General features: G+C 47.8%; 2 protein-coding genes across 3 annotated transcripts in view; both read left to right on the top strand.

Annotated features, from left to right (window-relative positions):
- Positions 1-8,643, top strand: part of ALDH1A3 (aldehyde dehydrogenase 1 family member A3) — a 37,034-nt gene extending 28,391 nt beyond the window's left edge. For both annotated transcript variants that reach the window (XM_047086766.1, XM_047086765.1), the window contains 3 exons: positions 434-591; positions 1,886-1,960; positions 8,571-8,643. In XM_047086766.1, the coding sequence (XP_046942722.1) occupies positions 434-591; positions 1,886-1,960; positions 8,571-8,643 (306 nt within the window). The remainder of the gene's footprint in view (positions 1-433; positions 592-1,885; positions 1,961-8,570) is intronic.
- Positions 8,644-19,308: 10,665 nt separating this feature from the next.
- LRRK1 (leucine rich repeat kinase 1) overlaps positions 19,309-21,217 on the top strand; it is a 127,367-nt gene continuing 125,458 nt past the window's right edge. Inside the window, exon 1 of the mRNA XM_047086572.1 lies at positions 19,309-19,518. Within this exon, the coding sequence (XP_046942528.1) occupies positions 19,422-19,518 (97 nt within the window). The 5' untranslated portion in view covers positions 19,309-19,421. The remainder of the gene's footprint in view (positions 19,519-21,217) is intronic.

Raw genomic sequence — 21,217 nt, 5'->3', positions numbered from 1 at the left:
TGGAAAATGTACCACCAAGAGGTCGGGGCACACAGTTCTATATGTGTTCCGTGCCTTGCAAACACCCTTGGCAATAACTTTCTCCAAGAAAAACTTGGAAAGTTTTGTCTTCTGTGTATGTCAGTATGCAGGGTCTATACCAAAGCTCAAGGGCTGGGGCTTCTCAGAAGCCCTGATGACAATAAGAGATCATAAGCCTGAAATATACTTTCAGTTGATATTTTAATTTTTCATTGTAATCCTTCCCTTCAGATGTCAACCATCACGTAAATAAAAAGATCTCTGGACGTTCTTTTTCCTCTGGTCGTCATTTCTCCTGCATGTAAGCACTCTGGGTACATGGAGAAGGCATAAAACGAAGGCAGTGTTTGCTCAGAGTGTGTGTGCTTCATTCGAACATGACTCTCATGGCCATTCTTGCAATTAATCCTAGATTTTTGGACCAGTGCAGCCAATACTGAAGTTCAAAAATATCGAAGAAGTGATAAAAAGGGCAAATAGCCTTGAATATGGACTCACAGCAGCCGTGTTCACAAAAAACCTCGACAAGGCCCTGAAGCTGGCTTCTGCATTGGAGTCTGGAACAGTCTGGTGAGTAGAGGGTGTGCGTGTTTCGGCTCTCCTGAGTTGCTGACTTGCTAACTTCATTACTCTTCTGTTGACAGAGAGATGCTAGTTGTATGTTATGTGCGAAGCACCGCCTTAGTGCTTTGCTCGATACTCATGACTGCCTCTGAGACAGGGACCGTCATCGTCTCCATGTTACAGATGAGAAAATCAAGACACAGAGAGACTGGGTGATTTGCCTAGGGTCACACGGCTAGTACGTGGCACAGCAGAGCCCACAGCCCGCTGGGCAACTCTGGTGTCCGTGTAGCTCTGGTGTCCATGTTTTTGACCACCGTGTCGTGCTGTCCCTTGGACTTCACTCCCTCTCGCTTTAATTTTGTATTCTGGTTCTAAAAGCAGCGCATGGTCCTGTTCAAAGTGTGGGTGAAAGTCCCTGCTTTACCAGCAATCCTGCAGATGACATTATCCTCATTTTATTTTTTAATGTTTTTTAATGTTTATTTTTGAGAGACAGAGAGAGACAGAGTGTGAGTGGGGAGGGGCAGAGAGAGAGGGAGACACAGAAGCAGAAGCAGGCTCCAGGCTCCGAGCTGTCAGCACAGAGCCTGGTGCGGGGCTCGAGCCCACGAACTGTGAGATCATGACCTGAGCCAAAGTCGGACGCTTAACCAACTGAGCCACCCAGGCGCCCCATCCTCATTGTAAAGACGATAATGCTGATAAACGTGAATGGGGGCTCAGAGAGGCTGGGTAACAAGACCAGAATCCTATGACCAAGCAGGAGAACTTTGAGGTCAGGGCTGGCTCATTTCAAAGCTGAATCTTACTCCCTTATGCCATAATTTCACTCTCCTTTCTTCTCCCCCTTGACATTCCCTTCCTATCCCAGTGAAGAGCTTTATCCTTGAGAATATTTGAATTTTAGGGGCACCTGGGTGGCTCAGTCGGTTGGGTGTCCGACTTCGGCTCAGGTCATGATCTTATGGCTCGTGGGTTTAAGCCCCACGTCGGGCTCTGTGCTGACAGTTCAGAGCCTGGAACCTGCTTCCGATTCCGTGTCTCCCTCTCTCTCTGCCCGTCCCTCGCTCATGCTCTCTCTCTCAAAAATGAGTAAACATTAAAAAAATGTTCAAATTTTAGCTTCTGGTGGGAAGAATGAGAAGACAGAAGTTGAACAACCTGTTCCCATTATTAAAACTTAGACAAAAGTCACTCTTGAGGCAACAGTCTGCTTCAAGTGCCTGACAGCCGAGATGCATGCACCCCAGGTGGGTCTTCTCCAGGTAATCATGAGCGTCTTCTGTTCTTCCTCCAGGATCAATTGCTATAATGCCATCTATGCACAGGCTCCATTTGGTGGCTTTAAAATGTCAGGAAATGGCAGAGAACTGTAAGTATTTCTGTTACTGCACGCCCACCAGCAGGTGGATAAAAAATATACTACATTCGCAGGGTGGTGGGGATATGTACTCCAGTCCGGTGACCTTGCCCTGTGCTCGTGGGTGGCAGGCTGGGTCAGCTGTGTCAGGAAGGCTGGTGGCCCTTTCCCTCTGGGGCTACGATGGATCCCTTCCATCCACCATCTCCTTCCCGCCTTCCCACTCCTGCCCTTCCCTGCCCTCATTCTCATGCTTCCCTCCTTCTGGCCCCAGGACCAACCTCTAGCCTCAGCTCCTGTGTCCTCCCCAGCACCCACCACACATGGAGATGTTCCATAGAGACTTGGCATAGGCTCCTTGAGTGAGGACAGGGGCAGAACTGGAAAAGTGCACTCTTTGCCAGACTCCCACAAACTCCAGCCCTCAGCAGGGAAGATGGGCTCTCTCCCAGGTCGGGCTCTCGTGCTGTCCACCCCACCAGCAGAGGCTCTGGGGACAGACTCTGGGCTACTCTGGCTCCTTCTGGGTGCTGCTTTGGGAGACATACTGCCCCGTCCTCTGTGGTCCCATCAAACCCACTCATATTCCTCCAGAGCTCCTTTCCATCTTGCCCGCTGGGAAGATGAACTCCATGCGTAGACTAACGGACAGGCCTTCTTGTGTCTGGCCTGAGATAAAAGGTCCAGACACAGGGCTGGACAGAGCGTTCCGGGAGTGGACACACTGCAGTTTCCAGCTGGACGATGCCTTCTCTCCCACATCCTTCGTGGTGGTGCTTGGGGTTTTATTAGTCTTTGTGGACAAACAGCTTGTAGGATCACTCTTCCCAGGGGACCATCTGTGACAACATGCAGGGCTGCTCCTGGAACATCTCAAAGGGCTCCAAGCTCTTCCTCTTAGTTAAACAGTTTGTATTATTTATATACAAATGCATTACCTCGTCCTCGTTTGGGCATCTTCCAGTGGGAGCACTCAAATGCTTCTCCTCGGCTCGGGCCCTATTGGGGCTTTTGAGCAACTCCCCTTCCAGATTCTTAATAAAGATGTTATTATGAAACAGAGGGGCTGGCTTCCCTCCCTGAACAAATGCTTTTGACCAGTCTCCACAGCATTGGGGTCCCTTCCCCTGTGTTGGTCTTTCTCTCTAATCCATTTCTGAGTCATGGCAAATATGCCAGAACCATCTGAACATCTGAGTAGAGTGTATCCATTGGTGTCGTCCTAATTCCTATGGCTGGTTTTCCCTTCAGGGAACTTCAGTAAATTCTTGGTGGTGAAAACCCTTTGCAGAAATCATGTTTCATCCCCTGAGTGGCTTGTTTGTGTTGTGTTCTGTGAGTCTCTGCTTCATTTTCTTTTCACACCCTCCTGCCCGAGAGAGACATGAGGCCTGGGCCGGGGTCACCTGCATCCCCGTCAGGGCCCCCCAACAGCCATAGTATGGGTGACAACTGGCATTTGCTGAGAACAGAGTCGGCCAGGCTCTGTAAGAGCACTTTCGCGTGTGTTCATTGATTCCACGCTCACACCATCTATGAGATGGTGTCTCATTGTGCTCTGGTGGCTATAACAACACCACAGACAGGCGGGCTTGAACAATAGGCATTGATCTCTCAATGCCTGAGAGTTCTGGAGGCTGGAAGTCTGAGATCAAGGTGCCAGCAGATTTGGGGTCTGGCGAGGGTTACCTTCCTAGTCCATAGATGGCTGTCTTCTCACTGTGTCCTCACATGGTGGAGGGGTAGGGGAGCTGTCTGGAGTCTCCTTCATAAAGACGCTTATCCTATTCGTGGGGATAACCACCTCCCAAATGCCTTCACCTTGGGAGTTAGGGCTTCAGTGTATGAATTATAGGTGGGCACAAACATTGTCCACTGTAGATGGCTAGTACTATTACCCTAATTTTTGGATGAGGAAACCCAAGGATGCTAGGGAGGGTCCCTGCCTTTCCCAGGTCACACTGCCCATAAGTGACAGGGGTGGGGTTGAACTCTTGGACCCACCACACCACAAGGCCTTCCTCAACAGGGATGTCACCCCTGTGAGCCACCTGGAATGAAGTCAGCCAGGACATTGGTGTCCTCCAATCAGCTGCCTTCGACCAGTGACAGCTGAGGGCCCCAGAACCCCACACAGTCCTCCTCCCAGAGGCCAGACACAGCTTCCTGCTGCAACAAGAACTTGGGCCCCCAACCAGACGGCCTTGGATATGGAAGCCGTGGCAAGGGTGTGTGGGGCCCACCTGACTTCTAGTGTGCACTCACTCACGCCGACTATTGCTCATTACTTTCCTCACCTGTGTCACTTCTGTCCCCCTTCCCCCTGCTCTGACTGTGCCTCCGGGTCCTCAGCACCCCCGCCTGGCACGGAGCACAGCCCATGTTTCATCCTGCCACAGTCGGGACTTTTCTCGATGTGTTTTTTTGACCCTTGGCATATACTTTCCCAAGGCTTTAGATAAAGTACTTTAACATAATTCCCAGGGAGCCTGGAAACTGACTTGCAAACCAATTTCCATTTTCAGTCGTTCCTGATTAATGTCTTCATGTTGCATCTAGTTCTCCTTTTCTCTGTGCTGGAGCACTGCACGGTGGATTCCGTGGTTTTCCCCACCTCCGGCCGCCTGGACTGGGCTGGCTATCTGCCGCCCACCCACAGGCCCCTCCGGGGGCTGTTCCTGTGCAGGTCTTGGGCTGAAGCCTACAAGTCCTCTTCCTCCTGGGCAGTTTTCTTGGTTGTTGTGCAGTAACAACAACAGAAAGCAACAACAACAGAAATCCACACGGTAGAGGCATGTGGGAAGCCTAGGCTTCCCGCCACGGATCTTCAATCCCATTTGTTAGCGGTCACCACTGTTCAGTCATTCATTCTGTTCATGTGTTCCTTGGTTCGCTCAGCAGCTGTTTAATGAGCACCTTTAGTGCACCAGGCACGTGCTGGGTTCTGAGCACATAGCAGTGAACATATGATCCAGTCTCTGCCCCTTGCAACGTTATGATGAGGTCTACTAGGAGAATGGCTGGGCTCGTGGATGGCTTTGCATGCCAAGACAGTCATGACTGGGCAGGAAACCCATTAGGAGACGCCACAGTGGGTTGAATAAGAGCAGCATGAACTTGAACTCTGGCAGTGATTGCAGCAATAGGAAGAACGAGGCGATTCATGTACTTCATCCTATAGGAATGGTTGAATACTGGAGTTAATAGTTCATGAGCTAATGCAGCATGCTTTCATCATTTGGTGTACTTCTGTTTACTAAGTTGATAAATCCTTAACCACTTTTGGATTTTTAAAAAAATTTTTTTGAATGTTTATTTATTTTTGAGAGAGACAGAGACAGAGCACCAGCGAGAGAGGGGCAGAGACAGAGGGAGACACAGAATCCGAAGCAGGCTCCAGGCCCTGAGCTGTCAGCACAGAGGCCGACACGGGGCTCGAACTCATGAGCCGTGAGATCATGACCTAAGCCAAAGTTGGACGCTCAACCAACTGAGCCAGCCAGGCACCCCAACCACTTTAGATTTTAAACAGTGCAACACAATATGCTCACTGTTAGAAATATTTTGTAATCTTTTCTAAATGTAGCACAAGATACAAAGGCCCTATGCATTTTCTTTGCATGCAGTGGGTGTGCATGTGTGCGTTCTTTACTGTTTTCAAATGAAATGGGAGAGAAAGCTACTTTTTGCTTTTGAGAATGGGCTTTGGATACCCTTCTGTCCTTTGCATTAACCGTCTCCCATGATGGACTCTTGTGCTGTTTCCAAGGGCTTTTGCTATTACAAACTATGCTGGTGTTCTTTCTTGTGCAGAAATCTTTAGGCACTCATGGGAGATTGTTTTCAGAATAAATTCCTAAAATTGGGTAATCCGCCACACGGAACATGAGCTTTCCACTTTTTTCGTTTGCCTGTCTTTAATTGTGAGGGTATCGAGCGCATTTTTAACACTTACTAAGTAATCTGTGTTTGTTTTTCTGTGACCTGACTGTTCATGCCCTTTGTTGATTTTTCCATTTGGTTGTGTGTGGGTTTTTTTTTAATTGGGTTTTAAGAGCTCTTTGTATGTGAAGGAAAACAGCACTGTTTCTCACATAGAATTGTGAACGTAATTTTTTTCTAGTTTGTCATTTGTTTGTGGGGGTGGGTAGATGGATTTCCTGCTCTATAAAAGTTCAATTCAGCATTCTGCATAGGGCTTTTATATTTTGTGTTACGTTTAGAAAAGATTGCAAAATAATTCACTCATTCTCATGGGTTCTTGAACTATTTGTTTTAGGGAACTACCAAAAACTCTCAGAGACATATTAATTCAAAATAATGATGTTACTTTCTGGCATTCATTTTTTGCCTAGCACATAGGAGGTGCTCTATACTAAATTATCTCCAATCATTATAACTGCAAGGAGGTGATGATATGCCCATTTTAAAGATAATGAAATGGAGGCTCAGGGAAGACAAAGAACTTGCTTAAGCTACGTTGGTCTAAACCAGTGGTTCTCCAACTTGAGCTGCATCAGAATCCCCTGGCTTGTTAAAACACAGATTTCTGGGGGCACCTGGGTGGCTCAGTCGGTTAAGTGTCTGACTGTTGATTCCGGCTCAAGTCATGATCTCATGGCTTTGTGAGATCAAGCCTGGAATTGGGCTCTGCACTGAACATGGAGCTTGCTTGGGACTCTCTCTCTCTGCCCCTCCTCCACTCGTGTGCATGCTCTCTCTCTCTCAAAATAAATAAGTAAACAAACTTTTTTTTTTTTTATTTTTTTTTTCAACGTTTATTTATTTTTGGGACAGAGAGAGACAGAGCATGAACGGGGGAGGGGCAGAGAGAGAGGGAGACACAGAATCGGAAACAGGCTCCAGGCTCCGAGCCATCAGCCCAGAGCCTGACGCGGGGCTCGAACTCACGGACCGCGAGATCGTGACCTGGCTGAAGTCGGACACTTAACCGACTGCGCCACCCAGGCGCCCCAACAAACTTTTTAAAAACGTTAAAAAAACACACAGATTTCTGGATCCCACTTTAGTAGGGTGTATTAGTTTTTTTTTTGTTACTGCTACAATCAATTGCCACAAAATTTGTGGTTTAAACAGCATACATCTATGATTTGATACAGTTCTGGAGGCTCCAAATCTGACAGTCTGCAGGGCTACCTCCCTTTCTGGGGACTCCAGGGAAAGAATATGTTTTCTTGCCTTTCCTGGCTTCTGGAGGCTTCCCACATTCCTTGACTGGCAGCCCCTTCCTCTGTATTCAAAACCAACAATGTTGCACCTCTCTGAACCTGCTTCCATAGTCTCATTTCCTTCTGGCTTCCTTCTTACATTTTTAAGGATCCTAGTGATTACATTGGGCCCATGCAGGTAATCCAGAATAACCTCCCTATTTTAATTTGCAAATTTAATTCCATCTGCAACCTTAATTATCCTTTGCCACACAGGTGCAGCGGGTTGAGATGTGGTCACCTTGAAGGGGGGCATCATATCAGGGGCAGGGTAGGGGGCCTGAGAATCTGAATTTCGAGCAAGTTCTGAGGTGTTGCTGAGGCTGCTGGCCTGGGGACCACCCTTTGAGAACCCCTGATCTAAGGGGTGAAATGGGACAATGTCTCAAGTCTTCCTAGCGACAGAGCCTCCAGGGGCCACCTCTGCGTCTACCTCTTTTCCTCAACAAGTACACATTTTTATGTGCTTAACAGCAGAGCAAGTGTTGGAGAGGCAGTTAAATCTGTCCAAAGTTGCATCTCAGTTCTGGGAAGAGGGACCGCCCAGAGGATGGCCCATGACGCCCGAGAAGGGTCAGCTGGACTCTGCAAGACTTAAAGAAGGGACAGATAGCAGAGAGGCTAACTCAAAGGCTGTGGTCCCCCTTGTGTCCAGGCTGTGCTAATGTCTGCTGCCCTCACCGCTCTGGGCTGGCCTTATTCTTCTTACAGCTGGTCCCCAGCTGCAGACTCTGAGGTCAACTCCAGGCCCTCCATGTCTCTGCCCCTTGCACATCCTCAAGCCACATCTCCAGCTCCCCTCTTTGTTCACCCATGCAGGCCCTCTTCTTGCTCTGTATTCCCCACTTAGGGAATCCACCTCTTTATTTCCATCCCTTTTTGTTCTTTAAAGACAAGCACTTATTCCTTCTGAAAATATTTCCAAAGCATCACACACCAAAAAACGTGATACTTATTTATCTCTTTTATTTATTTAAGTTTGTTTGTTTATTTATTTATTTATTTACTTACTTACTTATTTTGAGAGAGAGGAAGGGAGAGAATCCCGAGCAGACTCCGCACTGTCGGCACAGAGCCTCATGCGGGGCTTGAACTCACAAACTGTGGGCTCGTGACCTGAGCCAAAATCAAGAGTCAGATGCTTAACCGACTGAGCCACCCAGAAACCCCCCCGAGAAACGTTATATTTAAACTTAACTTATAGATCCCGTTACTTAAACATAGTAATGATGTTACAGTCCTGGCTTCTCTATAAAGTCATCACATTCTGACCTTTTGCGTAGACTCTGAACTGCCCCCCAGAGTAGTGACCAACCGAGCGTTTGAACACAGGTTCCCACAGAACGGCTAAGTGACATGCCCATTTTATATTCTCCTCTTTTCTGTAATCGCAGTGGTGAATATGCGCTGGCTGAATACACAGAAGTGAAAACGGTCACCATCAAACTCGATGACAAGAGCCCCTGAGGGAACGATGGGCTCCTGCCTCAAACGTTGGACAGCCGAATGTGGCAGATCAAACTTGCCGAAGAAAACGTGCATTGCCCGCCTTCCTGGGTCACTTTGTTGTGGAGACTTTACATCTACTGGATTTGAACGATTTTTCTTTTCCTCTCACACTCCTGTGTTATTGACCATTATGTTGTGTGTGAAATTGTAGTCCTGCCTGGGGGTGGAGCTATTGGCCGTTTCTGTGTTTCCCTTTCAACCAGGTCCCCAGGGACAGTAAAGAGGCTCAGGGTGTGGCCAACGGGAAGTGGCATTTCAAGTATCCAGCGGTCACTTACAAATGTTTTGCCGGCTCTGACTCCAGTAAGAACTTGGAAAAACTCCCGGGTTGTTCTGCAAACAGAGCCCTGCACCTGTGGCTTCCTCAGGGTCACCTGCCCACAGAACAAGCCCCTCCCAGCATTCAGTGGGAAAGAAACAGCGTTAAGTTAAAAACAAAAACAAAAGCAGGACTGTGAGGAGCCAAAGTGGGGAGTTCTGGGGAGTCCAGTACTATGGAAGGGTACTGAAGGTCTTGGGTGTGAATGGGCGTGCGTCTTCAAGGACTGCATCTCGACATTGACCATGGGACTCAGCTCAAAAACCAGTGTTCCTTTTGGAATATGATCGAATCAGCGCCCAAAATGCTTATCTAAAACTATGTCACGGTCGACCTTAACCAAGGCACTTTCTTAGGCAGAGAACATCGCTGGTGTCACCATTGCTGCTAAGGACCCAGTGCTCTGACACTACAAGAGCATAGCCAATGCTAGGATAATTAACTCTCGTGTTTGACAAATCAGAGCCACACTCCGCTTTTACGGAATATCAATTTCTACCTTGCATTAATGGTTTATGATCAGCCTATGTAGTTTTCTTTTTCTCCAGTTTGGTTATCTGTTTTAGACTAGCAAAACATACACAACTGGAAAGGCCATTGGCCGTTGTTTAAATACAGCCTGGCTTTTTTAAAGTCCTATTTTGATATTAATTAATGATTAATTAACAAATAACACCCAGACTCCGTGGAAGAACTGGGTCTCCTACTACAGTGGCCTGAGTACTGCACTAACATGTTGCGAAATTTTCTTTTCCTGTGTGTGCAAATGCTGTGCAATTCCAAGTTTTAAAGCGTTCCCAGATAGCTTTTAAAAAACGAAAACCAAACGTAACTGCGTTATTTGGATACTTTTACCGTTACTAACTAGTACTTTTCTAATGGTGCTTATGTTTGGGAATTAAATTATGTTTGAGAATTAAATTGGGGGGAGGGCAATAATACAATGAAAATCGACATCAAAAGCAGTGTACGGATGAAGAAAGTCCTATGTGAAATGGGTTTATCATTCTTGTCAGAAATAGGCAATACGCTATTCACCTTCTCTGCATCAGTTAACACATCACTTAAACTGTCAGCAACTTGCTAAGTCAGGATTTGACTTCAGACACTGAATTTTCAGGATTTTATCTCAAGCAACTTTAGACACTAACCTTGATAGTAATACATTAGAGGGTTCTTAATCTTCTGTTGTATAATAATGCCTTTAATATGAAATGCTACATTATTTATAATTGGTATAGTTAATGTATCTTTTTATAGTTGTAAGTAAACAGAGGTGGTATATTTAACCTTCTGTAATATACTGTATTTAGAAATGGAAATCTATATAGTATTAGATTTCACTTCTTTTAAGGTTTACTCCTGTGGTATAGTTTTAAAAAATCTATTGGCCTGGGAATTCCGACCCTAACTGCAGATTGTGTTCAACAACGCAACAATGATAAAATAAAATTGGATATTTGACAAACGTGTTTTTTCCTTTAAGGACCAAACTCATTTTAATTCTATGGGTGGCCTTTCTCTTTCTCAGACCTTCAGTACAAAATGGCTTGGAGTAAAGCAGTATTAGTAGTTGAAGATGAAAATTCCATTTGCTGAATCCACCAGGCCACGCATTTAGCCTGTGTGGGAAACCCGCTTGCGTGGGTTTGTGGGTGGAGGCAGGCAGCAAGCTTGGCTTCAGAGGCTGTGCGTCTTAGTTGGTGAAGTTGAAGCTGTCACCTAAGCTGCCCGAGTCTGTTTTGGTGAGGGTGTGATTGTGGAAAAGTGTGGGAAGGACAGCACGGGAATTGAGGGGAAATAGAATTTAGGGAAAATACTGCATCCCACTTCTGTGTGCACAGGTTTGCATTTTCGTCGCGAGGATCTGAGTGTTTGGGTCTCACCCACCTTAAGTTTCTAAGGCTTTGAACCAAGAAGCTTCAATCACCAAGTCGTGAGCTGACACAGGTTGGGCCAAGAGCATCCTTTGTTCACTTTGGCCATGAGGTGGCAGGGTGCCACCTTTTAAGAGAAAACTTAAGGAAGGCTTGGATCAGATTTCTCTTTTAAAAAAAAAATTTTTTTTAATGTGTATTTATTTTTGAGACAGAGAGAGACAGAGCATGAACGGGGGAGGGTCAGAGAGAAAGAGAGGGAGATACAGAATCTGAAGCAGGCTCCAGGCTCTGAGCTGTCAGCACAGAGCCTGACGCGGGGCTCGAACTCACGGACCGTGAGATCATGACTTGAGCCGAAGTCACACACTCAACCAACTGAGCCACCCAGGCGCCCTGAGATCTCTCTTAATGTATACACTTAATGTATGTATGAATTTCTTTAGAGACTTTCCATTTCTCAAGCTAAATGTCAGCAGAAAATTCTAGAAAAATGGCCTTTTCCTTCATTTGGTTTGCTCTCTGACAGGAACCATTCTGGGGGCACAGACTAGCCGTCATGTGTGTGGATGTACATGCCTGCACTTGTGTGTTTGTGGTGGGAGGGGGCCACCAGAGGTAGGCACATTCTCTAAAAGCAGACCCTTTGGAATCTCCTAGATTTTCCTGATAGTGGATAAATAATTTTTTTGATGTTTATTTATTTTTGAAAGACAGAATGTGAGTGGGGGAGGGGCAGAGAGAGAGGGAGACACAATCTGAAGCAGGCCCCAGGCTCGGAGCTGTCAGCACAGAGCCTCATGTGGGGTTCGAACTCCCAAACTGTGAGATCATGACCTGAGCTGAAGTCCCACGCTTAATGGACCGAGCTACCCAGGTGCCCCTGGATGGAGAATTTTTAATGTCCTTTCCCCTAGCATATATCTGACTTGAGCTTGAAGGTGGATAATAAGGGATTTTTTTTAATTTAATTTATTTTAGAGAGAGAGAGAGACAGAATGCAAGTGGAGAGAGGCAGAGAGAGAGGGAGACACAGAATTCGAAGCAGGCTCCAGGCTCTGAGCTGTCAGCACAGAGCCTGATGTGGGGCTGGAACTCACGAACTGTGAGAACATGATCTTAGCTGAAGTTGGCTGCTTAACTGACTGAGCCACTCAGATGCCCTAAGGGATTTTTTTTTAGGTGTCCAGGAAGTAATGTCTGAGGAAAGTGAGTTCCCAGCTGAAGAAATGACTAGAAGACAGTGTGGGTGGGGTGGTGGGGTAGCAGTCAGCCACAGAAAACAGTGGGAGTAGGGAGGGGGACAGCAGTCAGTCACTAGGCCTTAAGGAGGCAGAAATGTTAGGTCGGGGAGGTAGTATCCACCTGACTCCACCTTAGGAAGTGTCATTCCAACATGAGATGCTGAGAACCCGGGTAGGCAGAGCAAAAGCTAGAGGACGAGCAGTCAGCGCGGGTCAAGAAGCAGCAAGAATAAATCCTAAATGACCTGTAATAACCTTCCCATGCAAACCCATGACAAATGCATGCCTAACGAATAGAGTTAAATGCTGAGATGCAATCAGCTCAAAGAAGTCCACTCGGCTGTTCCCTACTTTGTAGACATTCCCTAGCCTATTCCCAAACTCATGTAAAAGGGAAGTTCAGTTGCCCCCTGCCACACTGGCCACAGGAGCCCCGGGTACTGGGCGTGCTCTTCCTCCTGGCGCCGCTAGATGGCGGGGCCGTGCTCCTCGGAGTCGCCGCACCGCGATTGCCGCGCTCACTCAGGAAGGCGACGCCACGCCCTGCAAATTATTAGGGACTTTTCGGTAGCAATCACACTGCTGCCTTTTGAGTGCTGGAATTGGGACCGAAGTATTGAGGACAGGATTGCAAAACTGCACCCACCCTTTTGCAAGGGCGTTCCGTGGCAGGAGAGCTGGGGGCGCGGCCTCCTGGGAGCAGAGCAAAGCTGCCCGATTGTGCCCTTGCCAAGGGGCCACTACTGAGAGCGTCCTCGAGTTCGTGCGGGGGTCGTGCGGGGGACCCTGCGGCTGCCTGGCGTTTGTGAAATGGCAGTGAGGGTGGTGGCGATTTGTCTGTCTTACCCTAAATCCTGGGAATGTTCCAGTCATAACATTACATGAGTCTGGGTGCGGGTCCTGCTGGGCTGCAAACCATTTACTTTATTCCAAGCAGGCTTCTCTTGCTGGGGTGGGCACGTGGAGTCAAATCTGATGCCCGCCCGCAGCATGGACGTGTGTCTTTGCGATCTGCGTTCGTATAATGGCCGCAGGGGTGTGATGAACATACTTACATTAGGTTGAAACCTAAGAAATTGCCAACATTCCATGTTTTATCTCCCCCGCCAAAACGCCCCACCCAATTAAAAATGATTCACCAAATAGTGACATCCTCATACATACATCCATAATTAATTGGTACATTCATGTGATGGAAGGGGTACAGTTTGCCAAATACGAAAGCTTTAAAAATATGTATTTCCATACCGCCCTATAGTTGTACATAAGTGAATATTCCCGGCCTTTTAAATATTTACTGCGAGTCTACGCCTAACAGCTGCAAGTCAGAGGTTAATCGGCGTATTTAGCTCCCCGAGCAGAACAGAGGGAAAACTGGGTTGCGCTGAGAACCCACCAACCTTGTCGCTGCGCCTGCCCCGCGACGAGAGAGCAGGGGACCCAAACCTGGAGGAGACCTCGCGCTACAAGAAGGGCTCGCGGGCCTTGCGGCCTCCAGGGTAGGAGCGGCGAATCTTGGCACCTCCGGCTTTCGGTTAGGGAAACTGAGGCAGGCCACCGTAGGGACCCCTGGCGCCCCTCGTGGGCAGAAGCAGCAGCGGCCGACCTTCACCGCGCGCGCTCTTCGCGCCGCCCGCTCACCCGCCCGCTCACCCGCCCGCCCGCGGGCCGCAGGATTGAGGAAGTGCGTCTGGGCCCTGCCCGGCCCCGGCGCGCTCGGCCGGAGGCGCAGGGGGGCGGAGGGCAGGGGGACGGCCAGGCCCCGGCCCGCTGGAGTCCGCCCCTCCCGGCCCGCGGGCCCAGCCCCTTGTCCCAGGCGCCCGGGGCCGTGCCCCGCCGCCGCCGCCGCCGCCGCCGCCACCGCCGCCGCCGCCGCAGGTAAGTGCCCGGGTCCGCGCCCCGTGGGGGAGCCCGACTCCGCAGCCCAGGCCCGCGCTCCGGGCGGCCTCGTGCTCCGCCCAGGTGGCCCTTGCCCGGGGTCCCCCGAGGGTGCGGGCGCGGGCGATCTCCGTCTGCCAGCCCCACGGCCTCCCTGGCCCGCGGGGTGGGGGAGGGTGCGCGGTCCCGGAGGGGCGGGGGTGCAGCCCCGAAACCCCGCGCCGGACGGGGCTGGGGGAGCCGGGGCAAGAAACAAAAGTCGGAGGCTACACCAGGGCGTCTACAGGTTTCCTCCGCCTTTGGAGAGAACCTCTTCCTTCAGCCCGGCACGGGCGGAGTGTGAGCGCTCCTGTGTGCGGGCGAATGTGAATGCGTGTGCCCAGGTTCTGGCCGATCGTGGAGTTGGGGGGGGCGGGGGGGTAGGTTCTGCTGAAGGGGGCGGCCCAGCGCGCCTGCACCCCCAGAAGAGTCCACGGGACGCGCGGCTCTGCCCAGGTCCGGATAAAACCCGCCATCTCTGTGGCGGTCTCTGAGGGCCACCTTTCCTGGCAGGGGTTCGGAGACGGAGTGAGGACCGGGACGGGGCAAGAAGCGGACCCTGGGAAGGCTGAGGCCAGAGGAAGATGGTGAGGGAGAGTTTGGGGACCTCTGGCCGGCTCCACCTGGCCCTGCACAGTTGGAGGCCAGGAAATTTTCTCCCCAAACACATCCGCAGGGGTCAGAGAGGCAGAGAAACAGGCGCCTGTAGTGAAGTGTTCAGCAAGGCTCTCAAAGAATATGCTCTTTTTAGAGTTTGGAGGTCATCCAGCGATTTTAACAAAGTACCCAGACATTAAAGGGACAAGTGACTAGCAAGATTTTGGAAAACATTAACATTAAAATGCCTTTTGTGATTTGACTTTAATTACCTTTGCTTATGTCCCTGAAGAATAAAGGAATTAAGTTAAAAACATACAAACCTCACACCTGATTTGTCCCTAAAGGAGGTTTTGAGGTCAGCCAGACTTTCCCTCCCCCAAGTTTCCACCATCTCAGGAAATAGCTCCCTAGTCAACTCAGTTGCTCAGTTGCAGGGAATTCGCCCCCAGCCTGTACCTCCATCCCTTGAATTCAGTGTTAGCAAGTTCTGTTGGGTTTACCTAGGTGTCTGGGCTCAGCCCTTCCTTCCCACAGTCTCGACCCTAGCCCGAAGGTATCAGCATCTCTCTCCGGTATGATTGCAATCCTCCCCTCTCCAATTCTTTATTTGACAGCCAGAGTGATTTTCTTTTTTTTTTTTTAATAAGTGAATCAGAATGTGATTTACTCCCAGAATGTGATTTAATGTGACTCAGTCCTCTGCTTAGAACCCTGCCATGGCTTCTCTCCTTGTGATTGGCGTGAAATCTAGGACACCTCCTTCCCCTCAGTTGATCCGGCCTCTGCCATCATCAACCACCTGGCCATTGCCCAAGCCACTCCTGCCCCCCACCAGCCACCCTGGCCCAGCTCACTCTCCAGCATGTGGCCTCTGCAGTGCTGGCCCTGGAGTCTTCACATGGCCAGCATGTTAAGCTCAGCCTCTTTCTCAACAACCCTCTCTCGCTGTCCTTCTGGAGCCTCCCCTGGTGTTGTGTTCCTTCTTCATGTATTTCATTTCTCCTTTAATTACCTGGCAGTCTCTTCTGGAGCTCCAGCGACACAGACCAGTATTGCTCACTGCTGGGTCTTCACTCCCAGAACTAAGAGGTGCCCAGGACACATGGTATAGTGATGGAATGGTGAATGGACAGCCTTAACCCGTTTGTGGTTTCAGACTCCTGAAGGGCTTCTGTTCCCAAACCCCTTGGGTGCTCATCTGAGATGGAGACCACACATTTCTCTGGTCTGCAGCTCCATGATATTTTGATGCTCACAAATCCATTAAACACATTTTGTAGCAAGCCAGTAACTAGTCAGGGAGACTAGCAGTGCCAAAAGGATGTCAAGGACCATGGGCCAACCATCCCTACCAGGCTTCTCATTCAAAGAAATTACTGGATAATATGAGAATTACTCACATGCTTTATTTGCAAGCATCTTTCCCGTACTGGCAATCCTTTCCACGCCTCCTGAAAAGACAAGTGAGGAGGTGCAGGTCCTCCTATGTTTCTCTCTATTTATCCTGTGTCTGAAACTTTGTAACTGTCCCTTCCGGACCAGCTGTAAGTTTCATGAATTACATGGCAGTTCACTCCATGGAAAGGGCCCAATGAAAACATCTGTACAACGAAGGTCAAGTTCCTTTTTTTCTTTTTTCATTAAGTATTCAGGTTTATTCGTTAATGCAGGTATAAAGAACTGGCAAATGAAAATTGGTGAGGTTTTAAAGATTATTAAAATAATTATTACAAAAAAAAATCCTCTCGAAACTCTCTTAAGAATGTATATACACCATGATGGCAAGATAGACCTGTAACTTACAACCATGATTTGTTGCATTGATCTAAACCCAAAAGGAGCAGGAAGAAGCAAAGATCCGTTTGAGGGCAAAAATTGAGCAAAAACTGAGTTACCTCATTTTAAAACTTCTACCTTAGAGTCTAAGCCAACATACAAATTGCAATTGAAAAACTCCAGTGGTAAAAAATCCTTCATTGGTAAAGTGATTTTTCAAAAGGAAACTGAAAATGAAAAGGGGAACAAAATGTGCTGGGCAAGGGTTGGCCTAAAATATTTTAACGATTTTTTTTTTTTATCACTTAAAAGCATTCTATGGTAAGACACTTCTGTTTTCCGAAGGAACATCTACTAGCATTTGGATTTTGAGGTGTTGTTAGGCATATGTGGTAGCTGATTTTAAGAGGTGTTTGAAAGTAGATAGGAACTGTGCCTCTTGGTTTCTGAATGTTACTGTAGGATTTGGAGCCTTTTTATTTATTTAGTTTAATGTTTATTTTTTGAGAGGGAGAAAGAGAGACAAAGCATGAGTGGGGGGAGAGGCAGAGAGGGACAGAGACACAGAATCTGAAGCAGGCTCCAGGGTCTGAGCTGTCAGCACAGAGCCTGATGCAGGGCTCGAACTCACGAACCGTGACCTGAGCCAAAGTCATACGCTTAACCAAGTGAGCCACCCAGGCGCCCCTGGAGCCTTTAATTTAAGACGGAGATTATTTTCGTCTTCAAGTTGATTTTCCTGTCTCAATTTGATTTTCCTAATCAGGTTTTGCAATCTACAGTGCTTTGATGGTCTCCTAAATTTTGTCCAGATTGATCATTTCTCCTTAGAATTTTTAGGCTCCCAAACTTCAGACACAGGCTTTCCTATGTATGGCTTCCTCAGACCTTTCACTCTTTAGTTCAGAAAGGTGGGGGTGCATCATGGACGAGTCCTCTGGGGCAGGCTTTCCAAGCTCCCCCTTCCCCTGCCTGTAGGAGTACAACCCACCTGGGCCAGGTGCCCGATTTCCAGACTCTAAGATGAGACAGCCCCAGTGCTCTGCCCTCCAGCCTTGATGTTCTGAGCTTGTTAATCAGAGAGCAGCAGGGAGACCCTGCTGGTCTCCCAGGCCTCCCGCTGGTATTGTAGGTAAGAACCACAACTCTGGCCCTGTTGTAGAAAGTGATTCCAGAAAATTTACCTTACTTGAAATCACATAGCCACCCCAAGAGGTTCCCTGGGTGAGAGGCTGCATGTCTATTTTTAACAGATGGGAAAACTGAGACACACATAAGTTTTGGCTTGAGGTCACACTGCTGATCTGTGACAGAGACAGTCCAAGCCTTTGACATCCAACCTGTGCTTTTTTCGTTTCCATATTGTCTTGGGTATGATTTATATGACCTTGATTTTTTTTTTTTTTTACTACACTTTATCAGTCTCCATTTCAGAGGTATCTGTCTCAGAGAATAGTTGCTAATTACTTATGTAATGGTTCTAGAAGGTTCTGAGCAGGTTCTAGAAGGTACCCTGAACAGTACGGGCACTGAGCAAGCTACCAAATAAGGCTGGAAGAGCACTGGGGCTGCCTCATCTAGAGCCTGGAAATCGGGCACCTGGCCCAGGGGGGCTGTACTCCTAAAGGCAGCGGAAGGGGGAGCTTGGCAAGTCTTGCCCCAGAGGACTTGTCCATGATAGTATAGACTCTACACCAACACTAATAGAAACACACACATTTCATATACTAATCCCCTCCCCACTGTGCAATGTATCCCATGCCAGGCCTGAGCTGGACCTGGGTCTTTCCCTCAAGGCAATGGATGTCACCTGTGTTGGGGGCACCACCCTCCCCCCAAGTTCAGTGGGAGCCCAGCATGAGAGAACCGCACTCTGCTTCAGCATTTACCACAGTTGTGCTGGTTTGGGGCCAGATAAGTCTCTGTTGTGGGTGGTGCCCTGTGCATTATAGGAAGTTCAATAATATCCCTGACCTCTACCCACTAGTTGTCTGTAGCACCCAGACCCTGAGTTGTGATGACCAAAAATGCCTACAGATGTTGCCAGATGTATCCAGGCAAAATGTGGGGCTCCTTTCTGTTATCCCCCAGGGTGCACACTGACTTGTCTTCATAACCAGTACCAATGCCTTCTGGAACCCTCACTTCAGGACTGTTGCCTGGTTGCCTCTTTGGGATTACATGCTTGCCTCTGGGCTTCTGGAAGAGCTGGTCCTGGGCAGAGGGGAAACCTTATATTGTGACCAGTTTAAAGTGCATCTGCCCCACCCCAGCTGGAGTGTGAGCCCCTGAAAGCAGAAGCCTCGTGTAGTCATATCGATGTCACTGTGCAATTGACAAGGGTTATGTGTTGACTAAACAATGGCTGAGCCCTTACCAGTAGGTGTCTGTCATTGTTGGGGTTTCTTAGGACTGTTTTTAAGTAGACATGATCAGCGGGGTGCAAGTTGGGGTGGGGGCAGCTCATCCTTTCACTGCCCCCACCTGACTGGGCATGGCTAGACAGACGGAATGTCAGGAATGTTGCAAGAAGAGAAATACCTGTGCGATGTATAAATAGTAAAGGTATTGGGGCGCCTGGGTGGCTCAGTTGGTTAAAGGTCTGACTTTGGCTCAGGTCATGATTTCATGGTTCGTGAGTTCGAGCCCCGCATCAGGCTCTGTGCTGACTTCTCAGAGCCTGGAGCCTGCTTTGGATTCTGGGTCTCCTCCTCTCTCTGCCCCTCCCCCACTCATGCTCTGTCTCTGTCTCTCTCTCAGAAATAAACATTTAAAAAAAAAAACATTAAAAAAATAAAATAAATAGTAAATGTGTGCAAGGGTACAAGAAGGAACTTGACAATTAAGAAAAGCTTTCTGATTTTATAATGTTTTTCACCACCAGAACGAGACTGCTTTCTGCTCAGCTATGACGGCGTGTCTGTGCCTCAGTCCACCCTCCGGGCAGCGGTGGCGGCGGTGACCCTGGCCAAAACTGACTTGGAGAATAGCCACCGAGGGTTGATGGCTGGCATGTCTCGGCGACCGCCCAGCATGTACTGGTGTGTGGGTCCAGAGGGCTCAGCTGTGTGTCCAGAACGTGCCATGGAGACCCATAATGGTAAGAGCAGGGCCAGTCTCACATGCTGGGCACAACCTGCAGTTCCTGTCCTGTGGGGAGTCTAGAACCAGGGGTGTTCAACCCGCGGGTTAAAGTGAAAGTCTCATTATAAAACTTATCGTGGGATTCTCACTTAAATTCTAAACATTAGGGGGCTGTGGGCCAAATTTATTATGGAGTCAAGGATCCTAAGAATCAGGGCATTACTTCATGTTGGTTAAAGGTTTTTTGATGGGGATTTGGTTTCATGATAAAAATGATGCATATTTATTAAAAAAGAGAGAAGTAGGAAAAAAAAAATATTGCCCAGAGTGCCACTGCCCTAAACACAAGCACTGCTACTGTCTTGAGATGTTCTCTTCTAGTCTGCTTCCTTCTGGGCTTCAGGGATTTTGTTTTAATTTTATAGTGTAGAGTTTACTATCCTACTTTTTTCCTCCTAAGTTCACCAGTCACCTAGCTCGTATGATCTGGTGAAACATCTTATGTGGGAACACTGTGTAAAATGATTGACCTAGTCCTCACTCTCCTGTGGGGTGTGTGGGGATATATAGGTTGCTTCTAGTTGCTGAATCTTACCAAAAACATCCCCTCCTGTTTTTACACTTAGTTTTAAGACTATTTCCATAAAGTAGATTTGTAGGGAGATTATTAGGTTTGAACACTTGTAAGCCTCTTTATACGTATGGCCAGATTTCCACTAGAGTTAGTTACACCACTTTTTAAAAATGTTTAATGTTTTATTATTTATTTATTTATTTATTTATTTATTTATTTATTTATTTATTTATTTATTTTTAGAGAGAGAAAGAGAATGTGAGTGGCGAAAGGGCAGAGAGAGAGGGAGACAGAGAGTCCCAAGCTGGCATCACACTGTCAGCACAGAGCCCGACACAGGGCTCTATCCCACGAACCGTGAGATCCTGACCTGAGCTGAAATCAAGAGTTGGACACTCAACTGACTGAGCCACCCAGGCGTCCCTATGTGTTTTACCACTTTTAACACTGTTAACACAAGTTAAGAGGATGACAGTGACACTGCTGAGGTTTTTTTTTTTATTCTTTTTTTTAAATTTTATTTTTTTTTTCATTTCCTAATCAGTATTTTTTTAAATTTAAATCCAAGTTAGTGAATATATAGTATAATAATGGTTTCAGGAGTAAAACCCTGAACACTTACATATAACACCCAGTGCTCATCCCAGCAAGTGTCCTCCTTAATGCCCATCACCCATTTAGCCCATCCCCCACCCAGTACCCCACCAGCAACTCTCAGTTTGTTCTGTGTATTTAAGAATCTCTTATGGTTGTTGCCCCTTTTGTTTTTATATTATTTTTGCTTTCCTTCCCTTTTGTTCATCTGTTTTGTATCTTAAATTCCACATATGAGTGAAGTCATATGATATTTGTCTTTCTCTGACTGACTTATTTCGCTTAGCATAAGACACTCTAGTTCCATCCACGTTGTTGCAAATGGCAAGATTTAATTCTTTTTTATTGCTGAGTCATATTCCATTGTATGTATATACCACATCTTCTTTATCCATTCATCCATCGATGGACATTTGGGCTCTTTCCATACTTAGGCTATTGTCAATAGTGCTGCTATGAACAATGGGGTGCATGTGCCCCTTAGAATCAGCATTCCTGTATCCCTTGGATAAATACCTAGTAGTGCAATTGCTGGGTCATAGGGTAA

The sequence above is a fragment of the Lynx rufus genome, unplaced genomic scaffold, assembly GCF_022079265.1.
Source record: "Lynx rufus isolate CCGP_SWC_20201006 ecotype Redwood Valley unplaced genomic scaffold, mLynRuf1.p SCAF_21, whole genome shotgun sequence".
Taxonomy (NCBI): domain Eukaryota; kingdom Metazoa; phylum Chordata; class Mammalia; order Carnivora; family Felidae; genus Lynx; species Lynx rufus.
The sequence above is the reverse complement of the archived record's forward strand: the minus strand, read 5'-3'. Positions and strand labels throughout refer to the sequence as shown.